This window comes from Rousettus aegyptiacus, unplaced genomic scaffold (assembly GCF_014176215.1).
Source record: "Rousettus aegyptiacus isolate mRouAeg1 unplaced genomic scaffold, mRouAeg1.p scaffold_m13_p_14, whole genome shotgun sequence".
NCBI lineage: Eukaryota > Metazoa > Chordata > Mammalia > Chiroptera > Pteropodidae > Rousettus > Rousettus aegyptiacus.
In genome coordinates this window covers 50,745,326-50,766,347 of record NW_023416289.1, presented here as the reverse complement: position 1 = coordinate 50,766,347, position 21,022 = coordinate 50,745,326, and the positions used below count along the sequence as shown (strand labels likewise).

At 43.9% G+C, this 21,022-nt stretch overlaps 1 protein-coding gene across 15 annotated transcripts in view; it reads right to left on the bottom strand.

The window, feature by feature from the left end:
* CPEB1 (cytoplasmic polyadenylation element binding protein 1) overlaps positions 1-20,751 on the bottom strand; it is a 53,574-nt gene extending 32,823 nt beyond the window's left edge. For 3 of the 15 annotated variants that reach the window (XM_016135404.2, XM_016135403.2, XM_016135407.2), the window contains exon 1: positions 9,444-9,627. Coding sequence is in view for 4 of the 15 variants with exons in the window: in XM_016135408.2 (XP_015990894.1) it covers positions 9,444-9,627; positions 18,746-19,018 (457 nt within the window). In the remaining 11 variants the exon portion in view is untranslated. Of the gene's footprint in view, positions 1-9,443; positions 9,628-18,745; positions 19,034-19,174; positions 19,483-19,930; positions 20,111-20,225 lie in introns of those variants that run through there. The other 12 variants (XM_016135406.2, XM_016135410.2, XM_016135398.2 and 9 more) reach the window with 9 other exon arrangements.
* Positions 20,752-21,022: the final 271 nt, after the last annotated feature.

Below are 21,022 nucleotides of genomic sequence, written 5' to 3'. Positions count from 1 at the left end.
TTGTACAACTCAGAGGCATTAAGTGCGTGCACATTTTTGAGCACTTCTCACCACTATCCAACATCAGAACTTTTCCATCTCTAACTGAAACTCCCATTAAGTACAAACTCCCCACTAGCGCCTCTTCCAGCCACTGACCTTCGCTTTCTGTCTCTATGAATCAACTATTCCAGGTACCTCACAGGAGTGGAATTATACAATATTTAATCCTTTTTAACTGGGTGATTACACTTATTATGTCTTCAAGATAAATCAAAGTCATAGCACGTATCAAAATTCCCTTCCCTTTTAAGGCTGAATGCTATTCCATTGCAATGGGCATACCACATGTTGTATGTATATTCACACATCTGTCCAAGGACATCTGGGTTACTTCCACCTTTTGGTTATTGTGACTGATACTGCTATAAACATTGGTGTGCAAATATGTGTTCACATCTCTGCAATTTTTTTACACATATACCTAAAAGTAGAATTGCTGGGTCATACAGTATTCAAGGTTTAATTTCGTTTAGGATGCACCATACTGTTCACCACAGTGGCTGCACTGTTTCACATTCTGCAATGATCAAGTGTTCCAATTTCTCCACACCCTCAACACTTATTTTTCTTATTTTTATCAGACAACAACCATCCTAATGGGTGTGAATTGGTATCTTGTGGGTTACATCATTTTTAAAAAACAGGAGGTAGACAGACAAATGCTTGAAGATGCTGCTGCCTGGTTCAGGAATCCTTAAGATTGTGTTTTACAAAACCCCCTGCACCAGCTTTTGTTGAACTGTTTCTTCTTATGCCAGCTAAGTGGTCCTTAAGGCAAATGCCATCTTCTTGTAGAATTTTGTCTCACTGGTGCGCAGGTGGGCACCTGACCCACCTGGGCCAGAGTAACCCATTTCTATGGCCAGAGACCATTCCAAGAATGGGCACAACTCAAACCAAGCTAACTGGGAGTCCTTCCTTGAGATTTTTCTAATTTGATCTAGTGGAAGAAGAACCTTTTCCTAACTTCATGGCACCAGAAGATATGAGCAGAGCCCCTTCCTCAGATAATAGGAAGTTGTGCAAAAGGAGAAAACGAAACCCACCTGGGAGGGAGACAGCAAAGAGACAGAACCTTGACAAATTGGAAGTCCTGGGTACAGCATCCTTAGTTTTTCAGAGATTTCTTCCTATTCTGTGACCAAGAGCCTTCCCACACATTCCGTGATTTACTAAAGTTAGTTCTAATTAGGTGTTTGGTCATTTGCAAGTAAGAGTATTCTGTGTAAGGCAGGCCCTTTGGCAGGGACTGACCAAGCAAGTAATCACACAGGCGGGATGAGACTCTGGGACAAACCCCCTGCCACCACAGCACCCAGGGAGAGAGCTGGACACAAAGGGAAGTGGGAAAGGAGCTGAAGACGAGCTGGTTAAATCTTCTCTTCTCTACCAGAAAGCAAACAAGGCCCAGGGAGGGCCAAACTGACAAAGGTACAAAGTGAAAGAGGTAGGATCCTAATCCAGGGACCCACCTGCTCTCCTGACTCTCCTGCTCTGGGGTGCTTTCTCAGCCCAGGTCCACGCTCATACATATCCCAACTAAGACTTGTTTAATCAGTAAGACTTGTTTTATCAATTTAATTAATGCATTGTCTCTCTTCTCTCCACTTAAGTCCCCATGAAGCTTTGTACTAAATCCACACCCTGCCCCAGGAGTGCAATTCTTAATACTAGCTCCTCCCCATTTCTATTACTGTCCATCTCCCACTTATTCAAAATGTCGATTTCACACTCGTGTGTGTCCAAGGTTCCACTGCCATGTGTGCACATTCTGAAGGAGACAATTTAACTTCTTCCTCACGGAGAGCAAAAGTCCGACTCCACCTAACCCACAGCCTCTAGTACAGGAGTTTCTGAACCAGAACTTCTTGAAGCCTCTGATGCTAGAATACAACATGCTGTCCATGTGCTGTCCCCAAGTTATACAAAACACTAGCATAATCCAAACACAATGAAATGTTACTTTACTATGGTGTTCCTTGAACGTGACAAATTGGAGACCCCTTACAGAGCCAAATCACAACAGATCCAAAGCTAGTGGTTTAAAAAGGACTAGGTGCTTTCATTTACTACAGAAAAAGTAAATTAGTACATTATTTCTGGAGGGTAAGTTGACATGTGCACTAAAAAGCTTTAAGAGATATTTAATCAAACAATTCTACTTTTAGAGATGTATACTATGTCCAAGTTATCACAGATGTAGGCAAAAACTTTAAGCATTTCTACTGTTTAAAATAGACACCTATTTAAGCAAGCTATCTCCGACAGTGTGAAATTCTTAACTTTCAGTACTGTGGATTACGTGGCAGTCTGCTAAAGCGTACAGATACCCTCAACAAATACCATTAAAAATATTAAACAGTGATAATAATTTTGAAGTAATAATGAGCGTAATCAACATTTCAAGAGATATGTGCAATGACTGTAAAGGAATCAGATGCAAGATACCTAATCATCCTACTGATGATGATTATTGCCAAGGTATTAAATCGGGCTAATACAATTATGATTTATTGCCTCCATTAACAATGGAAAATGTTACATTTCAGTTAACTAGTGGTGAAAAATAAAGATCTAAGTTTTTACCTGCCCAAGTTACTAGACTCCATGAATTCTACCCATAAACCCAGGTTAAGAATCCCATAATGCATCTATCTATACAGTAAAATGCAATATAGCATGGAAAAAGATAGAAAATTAATGACAAAAAGGAAAAAAGCGAAGGAGGCAAATTACTACATAGGGTTTTCAGAAAACTTTCAATGTAATAGGTACATATAAGAAAAATACTGGAGAGATACACTAAAATGTTAAAAGTGGTTATTCTAGGTAGTGGGATTGGATATGATTTTTTCTCTTCTGTGTTTTTTTTCAGAATTTTTTATGACAACCATATTATTGTACCAAGAAAAAGATACAAGTTACTTAACAGGGTAAGGTAACCCATTTAATATTCCCGAACAAATTTGGGGAAAAAATTTAATTTTTACAAAGAAAAGTTCATATGAAAAGATTTTAAATTTGACATGAGTTCAATAACAATATAAATTATGATTATAATTCAATTTAAATACAATAAACCACAGAACATTAAGAATAGAAGGGACATTGGAGTCTCCTTAGTCCAAGGCCCTCGTTGCACAGCAGAAACACTCTCCTCAGCATCGATTTCAGAAGCCTTAATCCTTGATCTCTGCAGCTCCCTCTCCCCCTATAACTGCACTCATTTCTCCTTCAGTCAAAAAGATATACGACATCTACATTCAGAAATTGAATGCGTGCACTAAAGTGGGAGAAATCATCACTACCTGTGAAGCCTTAGCTTTCGATGACAAAGCTCTGACATTCCAGCAGATGGAGATGGTACGAGGCAGACTAAGGCTTTTAGAAATCAAACATCACATTCCCTATTTACAGAATGAGAGAAAGAGCAGAGTCTGCAGCTGGGCTCTAGAGCAATCTCACAATGTGTACGGCTTTTCAGAGGCTGGCTCCCCCTCCCACTTTCCACTGCAGCTCTTCTGAACTTGTACAGCTCTCAAGTCCAAGTGCTGTTCTGCACCCTCTCTACAGGTGGGCTAAGAAAGTGACAGAGCATCAGGTTGGCAGAGCGGGACATTCCCACTTGGGCCTGCTCTCCCTCGTGCCACATCTAGCTCCCTACCCTGCCGCAACAGGCCCAAAAGACAAGAACAAGCCCAGGTCCACCACCAGGGGCAGTGGCAACTGCCTTCTGCAGACTCTTCACCAGCTCCCCTACACCAGACTCTGGCAGCTAGATGTGTCTGGCTTTCTGTCACAGCCACTGTCCACTGGTGCTACAGGAGGGCTGGTTAGTGACACTTCCCTGATCTTTCGACCCCTACTCCTCCCTCAACTGTGTAATGTCTACGCTCTATAATAAACCCGTTAGTCTGTAGTACACATGGTTATGCTTCCGGATCAAACTCTGACTGAGATGATCTCACAAGGGGACACTCTATGGTACAATGAAAGTCATCAGTAAACATGACAGCCGGGAATTTCTCTTAGAGAGCTGAGGACATAAGCAAACCTAGACTGGCTACCAGGCCAAAGAGCTCTAGGCGAACAAAAGAGGACCGATGCACTCACTGGCCTACCCCTCTGCCACATGGCCCTCCAGAACTGTCATGCACAATTCAGAATCCACCAGCCACACGAGACCACCAAGCACTTAAAAGTAGCTGTTACAAATGAGGAAATAAATTTTAAATTTTAATTAAAATTAAAGAACTAGTAACTCAACTCTATTACTGAAAACCTTTTAAGTATGGTTCAGAACTTGAGCCTGTGCATCTACATTCTCAGCTTTAAATTTTATGAAACCTAAACACATATTAACTATTTCTGATGAAATTTATAATTCAAATCAAGATGGGCTGTGAGTATAAATTATGATGCGTATCATTAAAATAAACCATTATTTTGCAATAAAGACATCTATCAATCATGTTGTACACCTAAAACACGATGTTTTATGTCAATTATATAGCAATAAAAAATTTAAAAATATACATAATGCACTTTGAAGACTTATTATGAAAAAAAATTATAAAATACCTCGTTAATTTTTAATATAAATCACATGTTGAAATATTTTGAATTAAATAAAATATATTAAAATTTAAAAAACATTTTAATTCTACCATCAACACAATAATAAGGCAATCTAATGAATGGGAAAAAATATGTGCAAATCATATATCTATCTGATAGGGGTTAACATCTAAAGTAGCTAAATAACTCATACAACTCAATAGCAAAAAAAAAAAAAAGTGATCTTAGAATGGTCAGAGGATTGAACAATTTTCCAAAGATATTCAGATGACCAACAGGTACATGAAAAGATGCTCAACATCATTAATCATCAGGAAAACCAAATCAAAACCACAAGAAGATATCACCTAGCATCTGTTAGAATGGCCATCATCAAAAACAAACAAACAAACAAACAAAACAGAAATACCAAGTGTTAGCGAAGATGTGGAGAGAAGGTCCCTCGTGCATGGTTGGTGGGAATGTGAACCGGTGCAGCCACAATGGAAAACAGTATGGAGGTTCCTCAAAGATTTAAAAACAGAGCTGCCATATGATCTGGCAATTCTACTTCTGAGTATCTGAAGAAATCTAAAACACTAATTCATGAAGATGCATGTACCCCCACGTTCACTAAAGTATTATGGGAAAAACACCTAAGGGTCTACTGATAGACGAATGGATAAAAAAGATGTGGTATATTTATATAATGGACTATTACTCGGCCATAAAAAAGAATGAGAACTTGCCACATGCTACAACATAATGGGCCTTGAGGGCACTATACTAAGTGAAATAATTCAGAGGAGGACAAAAACCATATGATCTCACTTACACGTAGAGTCAAAAAACAAACAAACAAAAAAAAAACACAACCACAACCACCACCAGCAAGCTCATAGACACAGAGAACAGACTGATGGTTGCCAGAGGAGGGAACTGTGTGATGGATGAAATAGGTGAAAGGCATCACAAGGTACAAAATGCCAGGGGGACATAATGTACAGTATAGCTATGATGTACAGTGACTATAGTTAATACTGTGTTGCACATTTGAAAGTTGCTAACAGTACATCTTAAAAGTCTCCATCATAAGAAAAAAATCCTATAACTCTATGTGATGATGGACGTTAACTAGACTTACTATGATCATTATTTTGTACACCTGAAACTAATAAAATGCATGTCAACCATGCCTCAATAAAAAAAACATCAGTAATGCTAAAACATTGAGGCTATTACACATAGATGTATGCCAATGAATTTGAAATTTGAAAAAAAATGGAGATTCGACTTATCGAAACTTAGAAGAAAAAGGAACTGTGAGTAATTTTATGTCTATGAAGGGAATTGAATCCATAATTTAAAACTCCCTCAACAACAAAATAAAAACACTCCAAGCCCAGGTAGTTTCACCAGTAAATTGCACCAAAATTTAAAGAACACTAAATTTTACAAAAGCTCTTCCAAAAAAACCTAAAAAACAAAAAACAGGAAAATAAAGAACTTACTGATTTGTTCTAAGAGGTTGGCATAGCCTTGATAACAAAGATATTTTAAGGAAGGACAGTTACAAGCTGATCTGTGTGTGCAAGGACACAAAAATCCTAAAGACGACATTTGCAAACCAAATTGGGTGTACTCCAGGAATGCCACGTTGGTTTCACTCTGGTATTCTTTTCCGAAGATTATTCCTACATTTACAGAACAAATGACAAAAGTCAAATGAATACAGAAAAAAATGATAATGTAACACCTTATGATTAAAAAAAAAATCCTCATTAAACACAAAAAGAAATTAATATCCTTAATCAGAAAAAGAATATCTCAAAAACTTAAGCTAATACACTTAATGGTAAAATGCTTAAGACTTCCGTCCATGTAACTCCCTCCGAAAGACTAAGATGCTGGTCCTTATCATTGCTATTCAACACTCTCCTGCGTAATCTAAGCCAATGAAATAAGTTATGAAAAAAATAGGATTGGAAAGGAAGAATAAAATTTTCATAATTTGCAGATAACATGTTTGTATATAGAAAAATTCACAAGACTCCATAAATAAACTATTAGTATTTATAAGCAAATACAGCAAGGGCTTTGAATATATGAATATACTATGTACTAGCAAGTAATTAGAAAATAAAAAAATTTCAAATTATTCCATTTACAATATTGTCCCAAAAAATCGACCAAGAAAGCTTCTCAAAAATAACATAAGAAATATCCCCATTTCCTCAAAAAAAGACAAAGATTTCTGAAGTATGGCATGAAAATGCTAATTCTAACTGTAAACAAAAAAGAGCAATAAATTGGAACCACCTTAAAATGAAGAAATTATGTTCATCAAAAAACATTAGAAGACTAAAACGACAAATGATTTCTGAAAGAGATGCCATTCAATGCAGGAAAACAGTCTTCAGCAAACGGTTCTGGGAAAACTGTAGTCACATGCAAAACAATGAAGTTGGACCCTTACCCAACACCATATACAAAATTAACAAAACAGTCCTTAACAAAAGGACCTAAATGTAACACATAAAGATCAGACTTCTGGCTTCTATAGGAAACTGGTAGCTACCTAAATCTAACTTTCTCCTTATATCCTCCAAAAACCACACCTATCAACTAAAGCGAATAAAACCATTCACAGCCAGAAAATTACAGAATATTTAGGATACAGAATACCATGAACCTCAGAGAGACCCAAGTGTCCGAAACCAGTACACCCAGCCCTGGAGCCCACATTAGTAAATACTACCAGGCAGCAGCAAGCAAACAGGAAATGACACTAAAAAACTGTCATTTATAACAGCACTAGACGCCTATCAAGAACTATAGATAAATCTGAAAAAGGATGTTCACGATTTCTACAAAACTGAGAAAAATTAAAGATGACTTGATAAATAAGAGGATAAAACAGCTTCATGAATTGGAAGATTTGTTGTCAACATGTCAATTCTCCACAAATTGATTTGTAGATTAAGTGCAATCCCAATCAATATCCCAGCAGAGTTGGTAGAGGGTGAGAGGAGGGAGAATGACACGCTGAATCTAAGATTTTTATGGAAATGCAAAAATCTAAGAAAAACCAAGAATCATGGAGGACAAAGCTAAAGGACTTAACTATTAAATATCGAAATCTATTATAAAGCTATAGTAACAAAGACACAGGACAGATACATGGATTAATGAAGAAAAGCTGATGTGTGTACTGAAAGCTTTAAGAGATACTTATTTGATCAAACAATTCTACGTTTAGAGATTTATACTGTGTTCGAGTAATCAGAGATGTGGGCTCTAACTTCAGGTACTTCTCCTCCTCTCCTCTGGGAAGCGTCTGAAAAGACCACGAAGTCTACATGCAACTTGTCTTCTGACCAACCACTCGCATAGGCAGGGTGCAAGAGTAACACCATCTCCAGAGTCTGGCATCTTACCAGTGAGATGACTGGGATTCCCGGAAAATTGCAAAAGTGCACACTCCTCACCCACTGTTCCTCTCTCACTAACCAGGGGTCCTTTCCCTTAGGCGGTCCAACAGCCTAGCATTAGCTGAAAAATACTTTGCTATAATTACAAAAGCTTCCAGCATATCTGAAGCAACCCAGTGAAAACTGAGCCACTGTTGACTGTCATTCATATTGGAATATAATCCATGCAACTTTCTCAAAGGAGGAGAAACAGAACACGTATGTAGAACAAGCATATTCTCTGAATTTTTAACTTGGCCTAAGCTAAAGGAGAAAATAAGGGTTAGCTCATGACTTACTCTAATTAACAGAAAATATTACATACATACATTTTTGGAACTTGCAAGAGACAAGACGCTCCAGCTCTTCCCCAGGCCCTTCTCTTAATTGCCATCCAATACAATTTAATAAAAACAAATTCTACAAGTCAGTCTCCTTTGTAACGAACCTCTCCCTCAAACATTTAGCTACTTTATGTTCACATATTCCTGAGTCTTGGTGGGAATTATTTCTAAGGCCAAGTTAAAAAAATAAATTCATAACTGAAAAACGGCGATTACCAGCCTTTGTTCTGAGAATATTTGTGGTCAAATTTTTTCGACGTCCATTTTAAAAATTAAAAATATGTTCACTTTCACCTAAAATAACTCAAACAGAAAAACATTTCATCAACATTCTTATTACATGTTGCAACTCCCACAAAAAAAGTTATGAAACAGTGTTAGGACTTCCAAACCTCCCTGTGAAGTGTCACCTGCTGAAGGCGCTGTCCACTCCCCTCCACCACTCTGTGGAATAGCCTATATATCATAAAAACGGAAAGCCTGTTGACTTGCACTCATGTTTAAAAGCAACTAAAACAGTCAAGAGCTATGTTGTCTAATATAGTAGCCACAAGTCACATGTGGTTACTACTGAGCACCTGAAATATAGGTAGTTAACTGAGCAGCACTGTAAATGTAAAATATACACTGGATTTTGAAGTCTTAGTACTAACAAGAGAATATAAAATCTCATTAATAGTTTGATACTGATTAAATGTTGTCATAATATTTCATGTATGTTGGATAAAATAATTTCACTTTTTTTAATGTGGCTAACAGAAAATCACAATTATATATACATGACTCACATTATAATTCCACAAATAGTTCTGTCACCATGACCTATCCTTTTTTACCTAATCTTCCCGAGTATTACAAAATAGATTTCTACATTATAATCAAAGGCTGTCTTTACCCAGAGGTGGACCCAATCCACAAAGGAAACTACAGGAGGGGCAAGTGTTGCCAGTGGTTTAAAGTCATTTCTTCAGATGCTTCACAAGGAAACTGCCTAGAAATAGCTCTGCACACATGCATCAAGGTTTCACACCTAAGTTACCCGGCAAATGATCATGAATTCCTCGATTTTCGGGCGTGCTGCAGACTCCACTGAAATCCAGAGAATTATCCAGTATGGCGTTTATCCGTCGGAAGATATTGGCATTGCTGCACTTGGAGAGTGCAGGTGGTTCCTGGCTGTCCCAGCAATCTTTTATCCTTCCCGCTCCTTCCTCCTGGACACAGAAAAAAGACCTTTAGATTTTTCTATACTCCTTTATGGTAAATAGAACCTTCAAAGCCCCATTCTCCCAACCCAACACCACAAGTCAGATGAAGTAACAAGGACTTGGTTTCCTGCCTATGTAGTAAAACACTGAATGAGTGTTTTCTATGAGCAAGTGACCCTGAGAGAATTGCCTCAAAAACCCTCTACTCTTATGAGAGGTGTATAGGAATTAGCATGGCATGACAGCAGCTGCATGAGCCTTAGAACCAGACATATCTGGGTCAAAGCTTGGTGTACATCTATATATACAACAGAATATTATTTACCAGTAAAAAGGAATGAAGTGCTGACATGTGTTACTACACAGATAAACCTATAAAACGTTACACTGAGTGAAAAAAAGCCAGGAACAAAAGACCACATATTATATGAGCCCATTTACATGAAATGTCCAGAAAAAGCAAATCTAAAGTAGATTAGCTACCTTTAACTGGGGGGGGATGGGGAGGATTAGAGGGGAAGTAGCTAAAAGGTACAGGTTTCTTCCTGAGAAGAAAAGATTCTAAAATTAGATTATGACTACAAAACTCTGTTAATATACTAAAAAAAAATCATTGATGTGCACATTGAAAAGTGAACTTTATGGTTGCATAAATTATATCTCAAGACGTGTTTAAAAAGTTTGGTTCTGTCATTTATTGACAGTTACTTCTGTGTCTCAGATTCCCATTTGTGAAATGGGAAAAGAGTATCTATCGATCAACCTTTTGATGAGATATATAAAGCGGTTAGCATGGCGCCTGGCATATGGTAGCTGCTATTGTACACCTGAAGATTACAGCAGGTAATTACTGGAGAAGACGTGGTTAAGAGCCAAGAGTTGTACGACACCCCAAGGAACTGTTTAAGCTGTATAGTTCCACGTGGTCACTGAAGGCACACATGACTCGTGCGAGACATTACTGAATAACAAAAGCACTCTGGGATATACAACTGTGAATGAAATCCCCACACGAAAGTGACCCTTTTGGTATTCTCTACCTCAGTAAGTCACATCATTACCCACCAGAGGTCCTAGATAGAAATCCAGGTACCAGTCTTCACTCTTCAATCTCCCTTACTCACCACATCCAGTGCCTGACATAGTAAGTTATGAAATACTGGCTGACAGACTCAGTCTTCTAAGGGGAGTCTGACTCATCAGCTCTATCATTCCCAGTTGCCTTCGGGAAAATAAACTAAAAACAGACCAAGGACAGAAATAAGCCCTTAAGATGTGAGAGTTGGTCACTTCAACCAAACCATTAAAAGCCTGGGGTTACTTTGTTTAGCCTATCAAAAATTACAGGTCAGCATGAGAATGACTGTGAGCATGCAGTTTTACAATCTCTGCAGGATGGCCTTAAAGGGACAACCTTGAGTCCCTGTCATTCTTGAGCTCTTGAAAAGACTGTCATCCTTTGCAAGCTGTGAGGATGACCAGAATTCACAGTCCTATGAGCTTGTTTTCCCAAGTCCTCCAGAGAAGCACCACTGAGAGTGGTTAAATCCACTGACACAAGGCCCTTTTCAAAACTGTAGATTTCTAAGATGATCTTCCACTTCACTAAGGCAACTTCACAAAGGCTACGACACAAGCATTTACAATCATTCTGCAGATCATAAGGCGACACACTCCACTCACTCACTGCTTAATAAACACTGCCCATTGCCTGCTATGTACAGTGAGCACCCTAAAGGTAAGCAGATTAGACAGACTCAACCGAAAGAAAATCAAGTCTTGGAAGGGCGCCCAGACGTGACCATACTGTCAACAACCACCACACAAGCTATGCTGCGCCGTCAACACACACTGTCTTCTAAGCTGAGGGGGCTCAGAGGAAGAGGCTCTGCGTGCAAGCAAGCGTAAGAGGAAGGGCTGAAAGACACAGAGGAACATTACCAGAAATGGTCCATCATGTGGCACTTTAACTGTGGGAGAAAAGAGCAGACTGGAAGGGCAGCCTCATGTACCAGGTTACGAGTTAGATTATCTTCACCATCAGAGGTTCCAGACTTTAAAAGGCCCCTCATAATACACAAAAATTAACTCAGTTTTGTTTGCTGTGACAGATATGATTTGTATGGTCCTGGCACACTTACAGGCAAGTAAATGACAGCTGTATGTGAGTCGTAGAAGGAGACCACGAGCAACCACCTGAAAAATGGAGGCCGGAGACCCGGGGAGGTGAGTGCCCCAGGAGCATGGGGTAGATGCAGACCTGGAGGCCTCTGGGAGAAACCTGCTTTTCCAGGAGGGGAAGGCCTGAGAATCTTCCTATCCCCAGCGGTCTGAGAAAATCTAATTAAGAGTATGCCTAGCCAATCTGCTCCACTCCCAACACTGTTAGGAACGGGCACCATAACCTCCAAACTCAGCAAATCATCTATGCAATGCAATGACTCCCGCCCTCCCCTTCTTTTGGGTATGCTACATCAGAGACCCACAGGACTCCATGAAATTAGAATACAAGTAAGCTAAGTGTTCCACCCAAGCTGCATAGTCACATCGCTAAGTACCAGTGCTGTGCCTTGAGAAAAAAAAAATCAAAGCCAGCAATGTCAGGTGGGCATAGATCTACAAGCTTTCTTACGTGTACAGTAGGGATAGAAGCAATAATACCATCTAATGGGACTCTCCGTGAGTCACACACATAACACACTGGGGACAGCAACTGGCACATGATTACATGCTGAACAAAAAGATGCTGTCTATTGGCAGTACCATTATTACCAAACCAAGGAATCAGAGGCCACCACAAGGATCCTTGAAGAGAAGAATCTACTTGCTCTTTAAAGGAGAAAATTTGTATAAAAGACCTAGGCTGACTATTCCTTTGGAGACCCCAGGCCCTTCTATGCCTAATCTTCCTAATCATTTGACTCTAAAAGCTTAATTAAAGGACATAATACAAATCAAACTGCCTAAAACCTAAACCTACTATAGAATGCAGTGATCCAGTTAAATTATTGCATAGTTTCTTATCTGCAAAACAAGCATCTTCTATCAATCCCTATACTTACAGACCCCTTATGCTGAATATTCTAACTTGTGATCAATTTAGAAGTCTGAATTAATACCCATGTTTTACTACTGGGAAAACTAGGTTTTTCCCCCTTGGGTTATACTGCTATAACTTTTACCATTATTTTTGGCATATTTTGCTATGAAGTGAGATCTTCTGCAGCTGTTTTTGACCTTTATTTGGTCTTTCGCTATGGACAGGAAGGTAGGCTTTAAGACAGATTAGAGACTTAGAAGAGAATGCAAACCTTAATACTATTGAGAATCATGGATCAGCAGGAAGAAATAATTGGCAAGGCTAGAGAAGAAATAACGGGCAAGGCTAGAAAAGAAAAACAATTCCTACTGTTACTGGCTAAAAATGGCCTCAAGATAAAACTAGTTATACCCACTTATTGTCAGAAAGAATGGTTCATGAGGAATCTCTGATAATACAAGCAATTTTTTTAGATTTCAAATTTCTCCTTTTCAACAGATAAAAACTGACACTCCCACCATGAAACAGTGGCTTTCTACAGCAATAACCCTTCAACAGAAGAGGAGGGGGGAGGGAGAGAGACTGCGGTCTGAAAAAATCATTCCCCTTTTCCACAAAGGAAGAGTTCTCCCCAAAACCGTGAATTGCTGTAGCACAAAACAGAAAGAAAACAGGCTTTGGAGTACCAATGCTAAGTTCACCACTTAAAAGTCACTTCTCTGAGTTCTGGTTGCCTCAAGCAAGTGCAGTGCCACCTACTCTGTAGACTTTGTAATAATAGGAAATACATAAAGTACCTGGACATGCTTGATAAATAACTTATTAGTGACAGATGTCCCCCAATTCCATACAGGTGATTAAATCGTTGCTCAAAACTAGGCTTTCAATTTATTCACCCTAGGCAAGTTCATCAAGAAGCTTACTTACTTGTTTAGCATATAACTGGAGGGTTTGCCATTTGTTTGTTTGCATTTGTGAAATATTCAGAAGCTTTAGCATTGACAGACCTTCCTAAACCCAGGCAGGGCACTAGAACAGGAAAAGCAGCAGGATGGCAGAGCTCGCATAACCTCCTGAGCAGCAGAACTAAATTCAGCCTCTTAAAGTCCAAAATTCCAAGGGAAGTTTGAGTTTCACCTTAAAATTCTTGTATGTAATCACGCAACATCTCACTATTTGTTCCTGGGGGAATGGGATAGGAAAAGACCCCCTTACCGAGAGCTCACCACTCAGCTTGGGGGATACAACCATCTATCAAGAACCAAGGACCCAGAGTCAGAGGGAGGAGTCCAGCAAGCAACAGGACCACCAGCATGGCAGAGCCACCACACAGAGTGATGAGTGTGAACAGACGAGAACAGCTAAGGAGAAGGGTGGAAAGTGCATCCTTTTGTACTGGGGCCTCTAATGGTTAAAAAAATAAAAATAAAAATGAAAACACCTAGAGTTCTTTCCCCCAAGAGGACACCAGAGTGTAGTTGTGTAAAAAAAAAAAAAAAAAAGACTAATTGGGTGGAGGGGCTAGAATTAGATGAGCCCCAGGAGATGAGGAAAGGGAAGAAATTGGTTCTGCTTTTAGACCTTCTAGGTTTAATATGCCTAAGATAGACACATTCATCCAGGAGGCCCATGAGAACAACAGGTCTTGAGAACAATCAGGGCTAAAGGGCTCACCCTAAAACCTGATCACAGAGACAGAACTGGTGCTACAGGAATACACGGGCCGTCTGTGTAAGAGGACAAGAATGAGCCAAGAGAATGAACCATAGGGAATGTGGCATTCAGGGGGAGGAGGAAGCCTGTAAGTGCCAGGACAAGAAAAGATCTATCACACAGAAGGAAAAAAAAAAGAAGAAAAAGAACGCCTTAAAATCCTATGAACCAAGTGAGAATTTTAAGTAAATGTGATAATCGGAGACCAACATAACAGATGCCAAGGTGCATAAATTCTAGAAACAACACTAGTCTGGAAATAAAGAGACTTGGGTTCCATGTCTGGGTTTATTACCCCCTCACTGTACAAGCTTAGAACCACCACTTTTCATTCTGAGCTTCATTCTCCTTGTCCATGAAAACAGACTCAGACGTTAATACCTGGGCTGGTGTCAGTCGGCTCCAAGTTATACCTGGGAGACAGGTCCCTAACACCTTTTCAGCTTCAAAACAATTCCAAAATTACAGCTTTAAAAAAAAGTGTCTCAGGAGAAAAGGCAGACTCAGGAGACAGATGGTGTCAGAGCCAGGAGCACAAAATCAGGATGCAGAGAGCATTGGTGTTTAGTAAAAGATTAAGTGTTCTGTCAAAAGACACACAAAAAAACTCAACCCACCCTTCCAGGTAACTGCTTTCCTCCCAGGGAGGAGAGCTACTCTCATACTTTTGTCAACGGAGACATCAGGCCAAGGCGCTAAACCCATGATATGCTGATGTGGGCACATATATCAGGTACCTACAGAAGCATATTATGCCGGCCAAGAATAAAGAAACCAGTAACACTGTTATGGTTAAGTTACTCTCAGAATCAGCAGCCACAAGCAACTGCAACCCATTTTAGCACACAAGTCAATCTTTAGACCTGCCCTCTGGGGAGTCTCCAATTACCTCAAGGAAAGCCATCACAAAGCAGCCTTAAAAACCAAAACAGAGAGTGTCATACCACTGTAACCTACCTAAAAAGGAGCTCCAAGTAGACAGAAATACTAAAAACAAGGTAGAGGTTAAAGGTATCTTTGCCTAAGTGTTCTTCCTTGGGACTGAAAGCAAAGCCCATTTCGTCGGGAACTTCGTCTCCCTCCCAGGCCTGTGTGGTTTAAAACACACATATTAAGGAGGCAAAATATCCCCAACAGGAGCCTTTTAAAACCCTAATAGCAAAACTCACTGAAAATTTTCTCTATGATGCAAATTTAATGCTGAAATTTGGATACTGACTTTTTATGGAAAGGCAGATAATTTTCCTATGGACAATTACATATATCATGTACCTTTTAGTTCAATCTTTTCAGCCAATTTATTATAATTGAGAAATGCCTTATTTTGAGGGTCCTGTCTTGAACATAAAAACTTTCAGCCTTTAGAATCTGTGAACTAAAAAGAGGCTGCAACAATGGCAGAAAGGAAAGGAAGGGCATTTCAAAGCTGCGGAGGTGGGGGGCAAGCGGGTGTTGGGTTGGGTGGGGAGAGCCGTATCGAAGACTTAATAATCCCTGAAAGGGGCCATCAGTGCTTCCTGGGTTTTAACTCAAACAGAAGCAAACATTCTTCATGTAACCTCCTCCACTCTAACCTCTAGGTCCAACCCCCTTCCTACCCCTCACTCCCCACCCCCAGGCTTTCTGGCAAGTCCTCCCCAGAGCCATCACAGTTTAGGCACTGACTAGGAAAAGCAGACTTGCAGAACAGGATGGGATTAGCGCAGCTCTTCCATAGGAGAGAAAATAATTTGCTATTTGATCCCATGATTCTTTTACTGCCTCCACCACTAGCTACTGACGACAACAGCCTAAACATTAATCTCTGGGTCTGGTATGCATTCCTGTCCCAAATGTCCAGCCAGAACTACAAACTCACTAATGAATTATCTTTTCAACAAATACATAACACTTGTAGACAACGGTTATTTAGCTAAGGAACCTGGAACCAATGAATGAGAAAATCTGCACAGATATCACCTAGAGCAGAAACAATAAAACACCCAGTGAGCTACTTAGTCATCTCATCTGTCCCCTCCACCCCCAAATTCCCAAACATTGAACTCATACCTGAGTGCTTGGCCTGTAAAGGTTTCTACAGAAGCAACTGGGGACAGGGAACACTTTAAAGTTCTTATCTTTCCAAAAACTTTGCAGACAACAGGTCAAAAAGCTATCTGGTTTGAATTTGAATCAGCATTCTCACAGAAAAATCGATTTGGCTGTCTGTATATGCTCTTCACTGCTATATGCTTTAACTAAGGGGAAAAAAATGTACAGAAATAGAGGTACATATCCCTTGCATCTCCTAGAATGGCTATTTAAACTGCTGAGATTCTAAGTTTTGCCCAGAATGAAAGCCCAGCCCCTCATTCCTGGCACAAGGCTATTTGATGCCCTGGGAGCTCATCCCAGAAGATTTTTACCATGTACTAGTAAAACCCTTATTAATTCTTCCTGAAATTCTAAGAGCCAGGATTATGGAAATTTTAGCTAAGAAAAAAAGTGAGTTTTAACGAGCCCCAGTCTGCTTTTATAGATCCCAAAACTATGATGCAATTTCAAATTTGCCTTATCTCAGAAGGAAAAAGTTAGTGACTTTTTAACTGTTCTTACAAAGGAAAATCTTTGGTGCAGAGGTTTGGGTGGGTCACCCCACAGGGGGAGGGGCCTGACTGCTCCAGACCTCTGGTTCTCTCAGGATCAGCTAACTGCTCTCACATACATCATGGAATGATAGACACAGCACATTCCTCCCGACGTCAACACTGCTGCACTAATGCTCAGAAGACCCGCACTGCCTTCCACGACACCAGTGTACCTCCAACGCAGTTAAGATTCACTGTGACCAGCCCACTGAACATTGCGTTTTGTACACAAGGTACACTGCCAATGACCCCTGGTCCCTCTGAGTACACAGTGTCAAGGGTTGAGCTATGACACCAGAAAGACCTAGGTTTACACCCCGGTTTACCATTTGGTAGCCTTATCACTCAATTTCTGAGCCTTTTCCTCATATGCAAAAATATAGGGAATATAAAAGGGATGTTTTCAGACAGATCCCAAACTACCCCTTGCATGGAACACAATCTTAAGAGACATGGTACCTTCGGTCCACACAACACTGACAATCTTTTAATCGCTACATTTAGAAAATAGAGATTGGTGGCTTAACTAGGAAAAAAGTCAAAGATCCATCAACTCGGGGCCCACATTTGCACCATGACAACCAGCAACTGACCACTTTCTTAAGAGGCAGCACTGCTCTTTCCTTTCTCTCCCTTTAGTCCTTTGATGTGACCTCAGGCCCCGGAAGGGCTATGGGTTTGCCGCCGACTTTAAGATTCAAAATCAAAACAAATAGCTTGGTGATCTGTGAAAGTACTAAGACTTAGCTACTATTGTTAGCTTGTTAGCAAGTCTGGTGCTGAGCCTGCAGTCTCACCACTTCTACCACCTTCCTGCAGGTTTGCCTCACCAGACTCTGGTGTGTGTACCATGGCGAAAGAGAAGCACAGAACCGCCCCAGACCCAGAGTCTAGGGCCAGCTCCACCATCGTGCCCCTCACGCATCGGCTCTCCAGCCACCTGCGGGGGCCCAGGCGGGCACAGCAGCCCTTCCACACAGGGAGACCTTTACAAGACAACGCTTGGGGAGAGGGAAGGCAGGAGTTTTACACGGCAAAGATGGGTTCGCATACAGGGCCATGAACGTCCAAAACCAAGTTCTAGCAAAGGGGGCAGTTGAGTTCAAGCGAAATCAATGACAAAAACAAACTGGACAGCAACGCGCTCTAGGGCACTCAATGAGGACCGAGAACAGACCAGCGGGAGGCCCTGTACACCTATCCCGAGGGACCCCGACAGTCCAGAACTCCGCCGACCTCCAGAAGCAGAGCTTCCTTCCCCTGCTCTTCCACCGACCATAACAACGAACGGACCAGGAACCCCCACCAGGCAGAGATTTCCAAGGTTTACTTCTGCCAGTTTGCAGCCATTTCTTTTATTTTTAACCTAGCAGGTGTCCCTAGGCTCAAGGAGGACCTGAGCCTAAGGGAGCAAATTGGCCTCAGGAACCACACTTGCAAAAGGCACATTGACAACAGCTGTCACCGCAGGGTGGACGCGAGGCCACGGTCCACCTGGGCCTAGAGGACCCGCTCCGCCCACCTGCCCTGGCTCAGCAAGTGACGCAGAGCAGCAGCTCACTCTGTGCCTCGGTAGCCAGGGAGACAAAGGAGACAAGTGCCAGGGAAATATGGCACTGCCCGGGGCCCAGGCTGCGGGCTGGGCGTGCGGTGGGGGCGGGGCGGGCGAGGCCTGGCTTCCTTCATGAGCCACCAAAAGACGAGCTCGGCGCCGAGGTCCCCGGGGCAGCACCGGGCCACTTACAAGGGCTGCGGCCTTGCCTGGCCCATGGGACCCAGACAAGAACGCCGGGGCGGATTTCCCCGTGAGAACAGCCACGCGCGGCCCAGCCCGGGAACGGCGCCACGTAGGACAATCGAAGGTGCGTAAGCTTTTTCTGGGTCCGAATCCCAGGCCCCGGGGACCAGAGCAGGTGCAGGCCTCCCTCCCGCCCTCACCAGCATGCTGGCCGGGGGGAAACCAGTCTGCGCCTCCGCCACTTTCCTGCTGAACCTTCGGCCATAGCCGAGTTGGCATGGACCCGCACCCGAGCTGCGGCCCTGACCGGGGTCTGGGCTGAGGAGAGCAACACAAAGCAGCGGCCACATGCACGCCTTTCCCCTGGTCAGGCGCCATGCTTGCGCCACCTTCTCAACCTGCATGTACCCCGGACCCCAGGTCCCCAGGACCCACCTCAGAGCTGCGGGTCCCCAGCGCGAAGCGGAGTCGCACGTGCCCGGCCACCCACCGGCGCGTGTCCCACCCGGCCAGGCCGGCCCCGCCTGAGAACTCCGGCTCTGCGCCAATCGAACGTGTGAAGCCACGTGACCTCTCTGGCCAGGGAAGCCCGCGCTGCACGAGGGGTCCGATCCCTCCGCCTTAAAGGGGCCGCGTCGCTGCCGTCGTGGCGCTCGTTCTGACCACAGGCCCAGTAAGGTGGGCCCGGCCGCCAGCAGCCCCGCCCTGCCTGGGCCAGCAGCCCAGCTGCCCGCTGGGTACGAAGGAGCCTTGCTGGGGGCGCTGCGAGGCGCGTGAGCGCAGGCACGGCGGCTTCGGGGCTCACGTGCGACGGCTGCGGGAAATGGAAGCGTCCCGGGCGCGGGGGCTTCCCTCCGTGCGCACAGCTCCCGTCTGGACAGACACTCGAGGCCACCAGGAGTCTGCAGCGCAGCTCAGAGTCCCCACCGTCCGCCCCCAGAGGGCCGCGGCGCCTTTAAACCCAAAGGCCCTGAGTCACGAGGAAGCGCCCTGCCCCCCCCCCCGCCACTCACCCCTCCACGAGGCCCCACGCCCGCGGGCACGTGACCCGCACCCCGCCCGGGACCCGCGCGCACCGGGGCGGGGGAGGGGGCCCTGGGAGCGGCGGAGGCTGCGCGCGGACCGTTAGCTGCCGCAGCCAGGACCGCGGCCCTGCCCCGCCCCGCCTCGGCGGGCGGCAGCGGTTCTTACCAGCGGGGACGCCATGGGGCCGGCCTGGCTCTGCGGGACGGACGGACCGGCGGGCCGGCGCGGCGAGGGACGCGCAGACACGTGGGCACTATTTTTGCAGCAAGCCGCGCACAGCGCCGCACTCTGGGCGGCTTATAAAGCCCCGCGGAGCCGCCCCCCGGCCGGATGCGAAGCACCTGTGTCGGCCCCGCCCGGGCCCCTGCCCCCGCCGGGCCGCCCCGCCCCTTGCAGCGCCGGGCCGAGGGCTCGGCAGCCCACCGCGAGGCCAAGGCCCCAGCTTGAGCGCGCCACTCACCTAGTGACCCTGGTCGAGTCATTCATCTCCGCCACGCCTCAGTTTACCCCTTATGAAACAGGGCGCGATTTATAAGCCCCCGCGACGCAGGCGATGCCTCTTGTCAGCAAGGCCCCCTTTATAGTGTCCACGCTCCTCTTCCAAGGAGCCCTCGCTGGCGAGAGCCAACCCCGCGCCCCCAGCTCCTGCAGACGCGCCCACGCTCGACCGGCTGCTCCGTGTGCTGGCACCGGGGACACCAGAGAGTTCCAGAGACACCAAGGGTCCTCTTTGGACTGCAGTTCCTGGGGGAAACCGCATCCAACGCGCCTGCCAGACTGCGATAGGCGGCTGCACAGGGAAGGGACAGGGCGGGGGCCGCGCGGCGGGAGAGAGACAGACCACCGTGGGCCGGGCTGTTGTCAGCAAAGGGCTCCCGGGTGGGGTGGCTGAGGCAGGAGCGAGCGGACCGGAAGCGCAGAGGCGGAGGTGGCATTCCAGCCGGGGAGGCCAGCAGAGGCGGAGAGGGGGACTGAGCAGAGCGGCCCCATCCGAGGGACAAGAGAATGCGGACCGATACCACAGGAGGGACGGCCGGACCCAGTTTGTGAACGAAGGGCTTTATTTTGCAGACAGCAGGGAACTATTAGGAATCGTAAACAGGAGAATAGCAGTATCAAGTCTCTTTCAAAAGATGTCACTGGAGACTTCGTAGAGGTTGGACAGAAAAGGGAGAAACAAGGGACTGGAGTGAGGAGGAAAGGGACTGGCGTTTGTCAAACATTTCCAAGTGTTTTACCTGTGCAACCTTATCACCG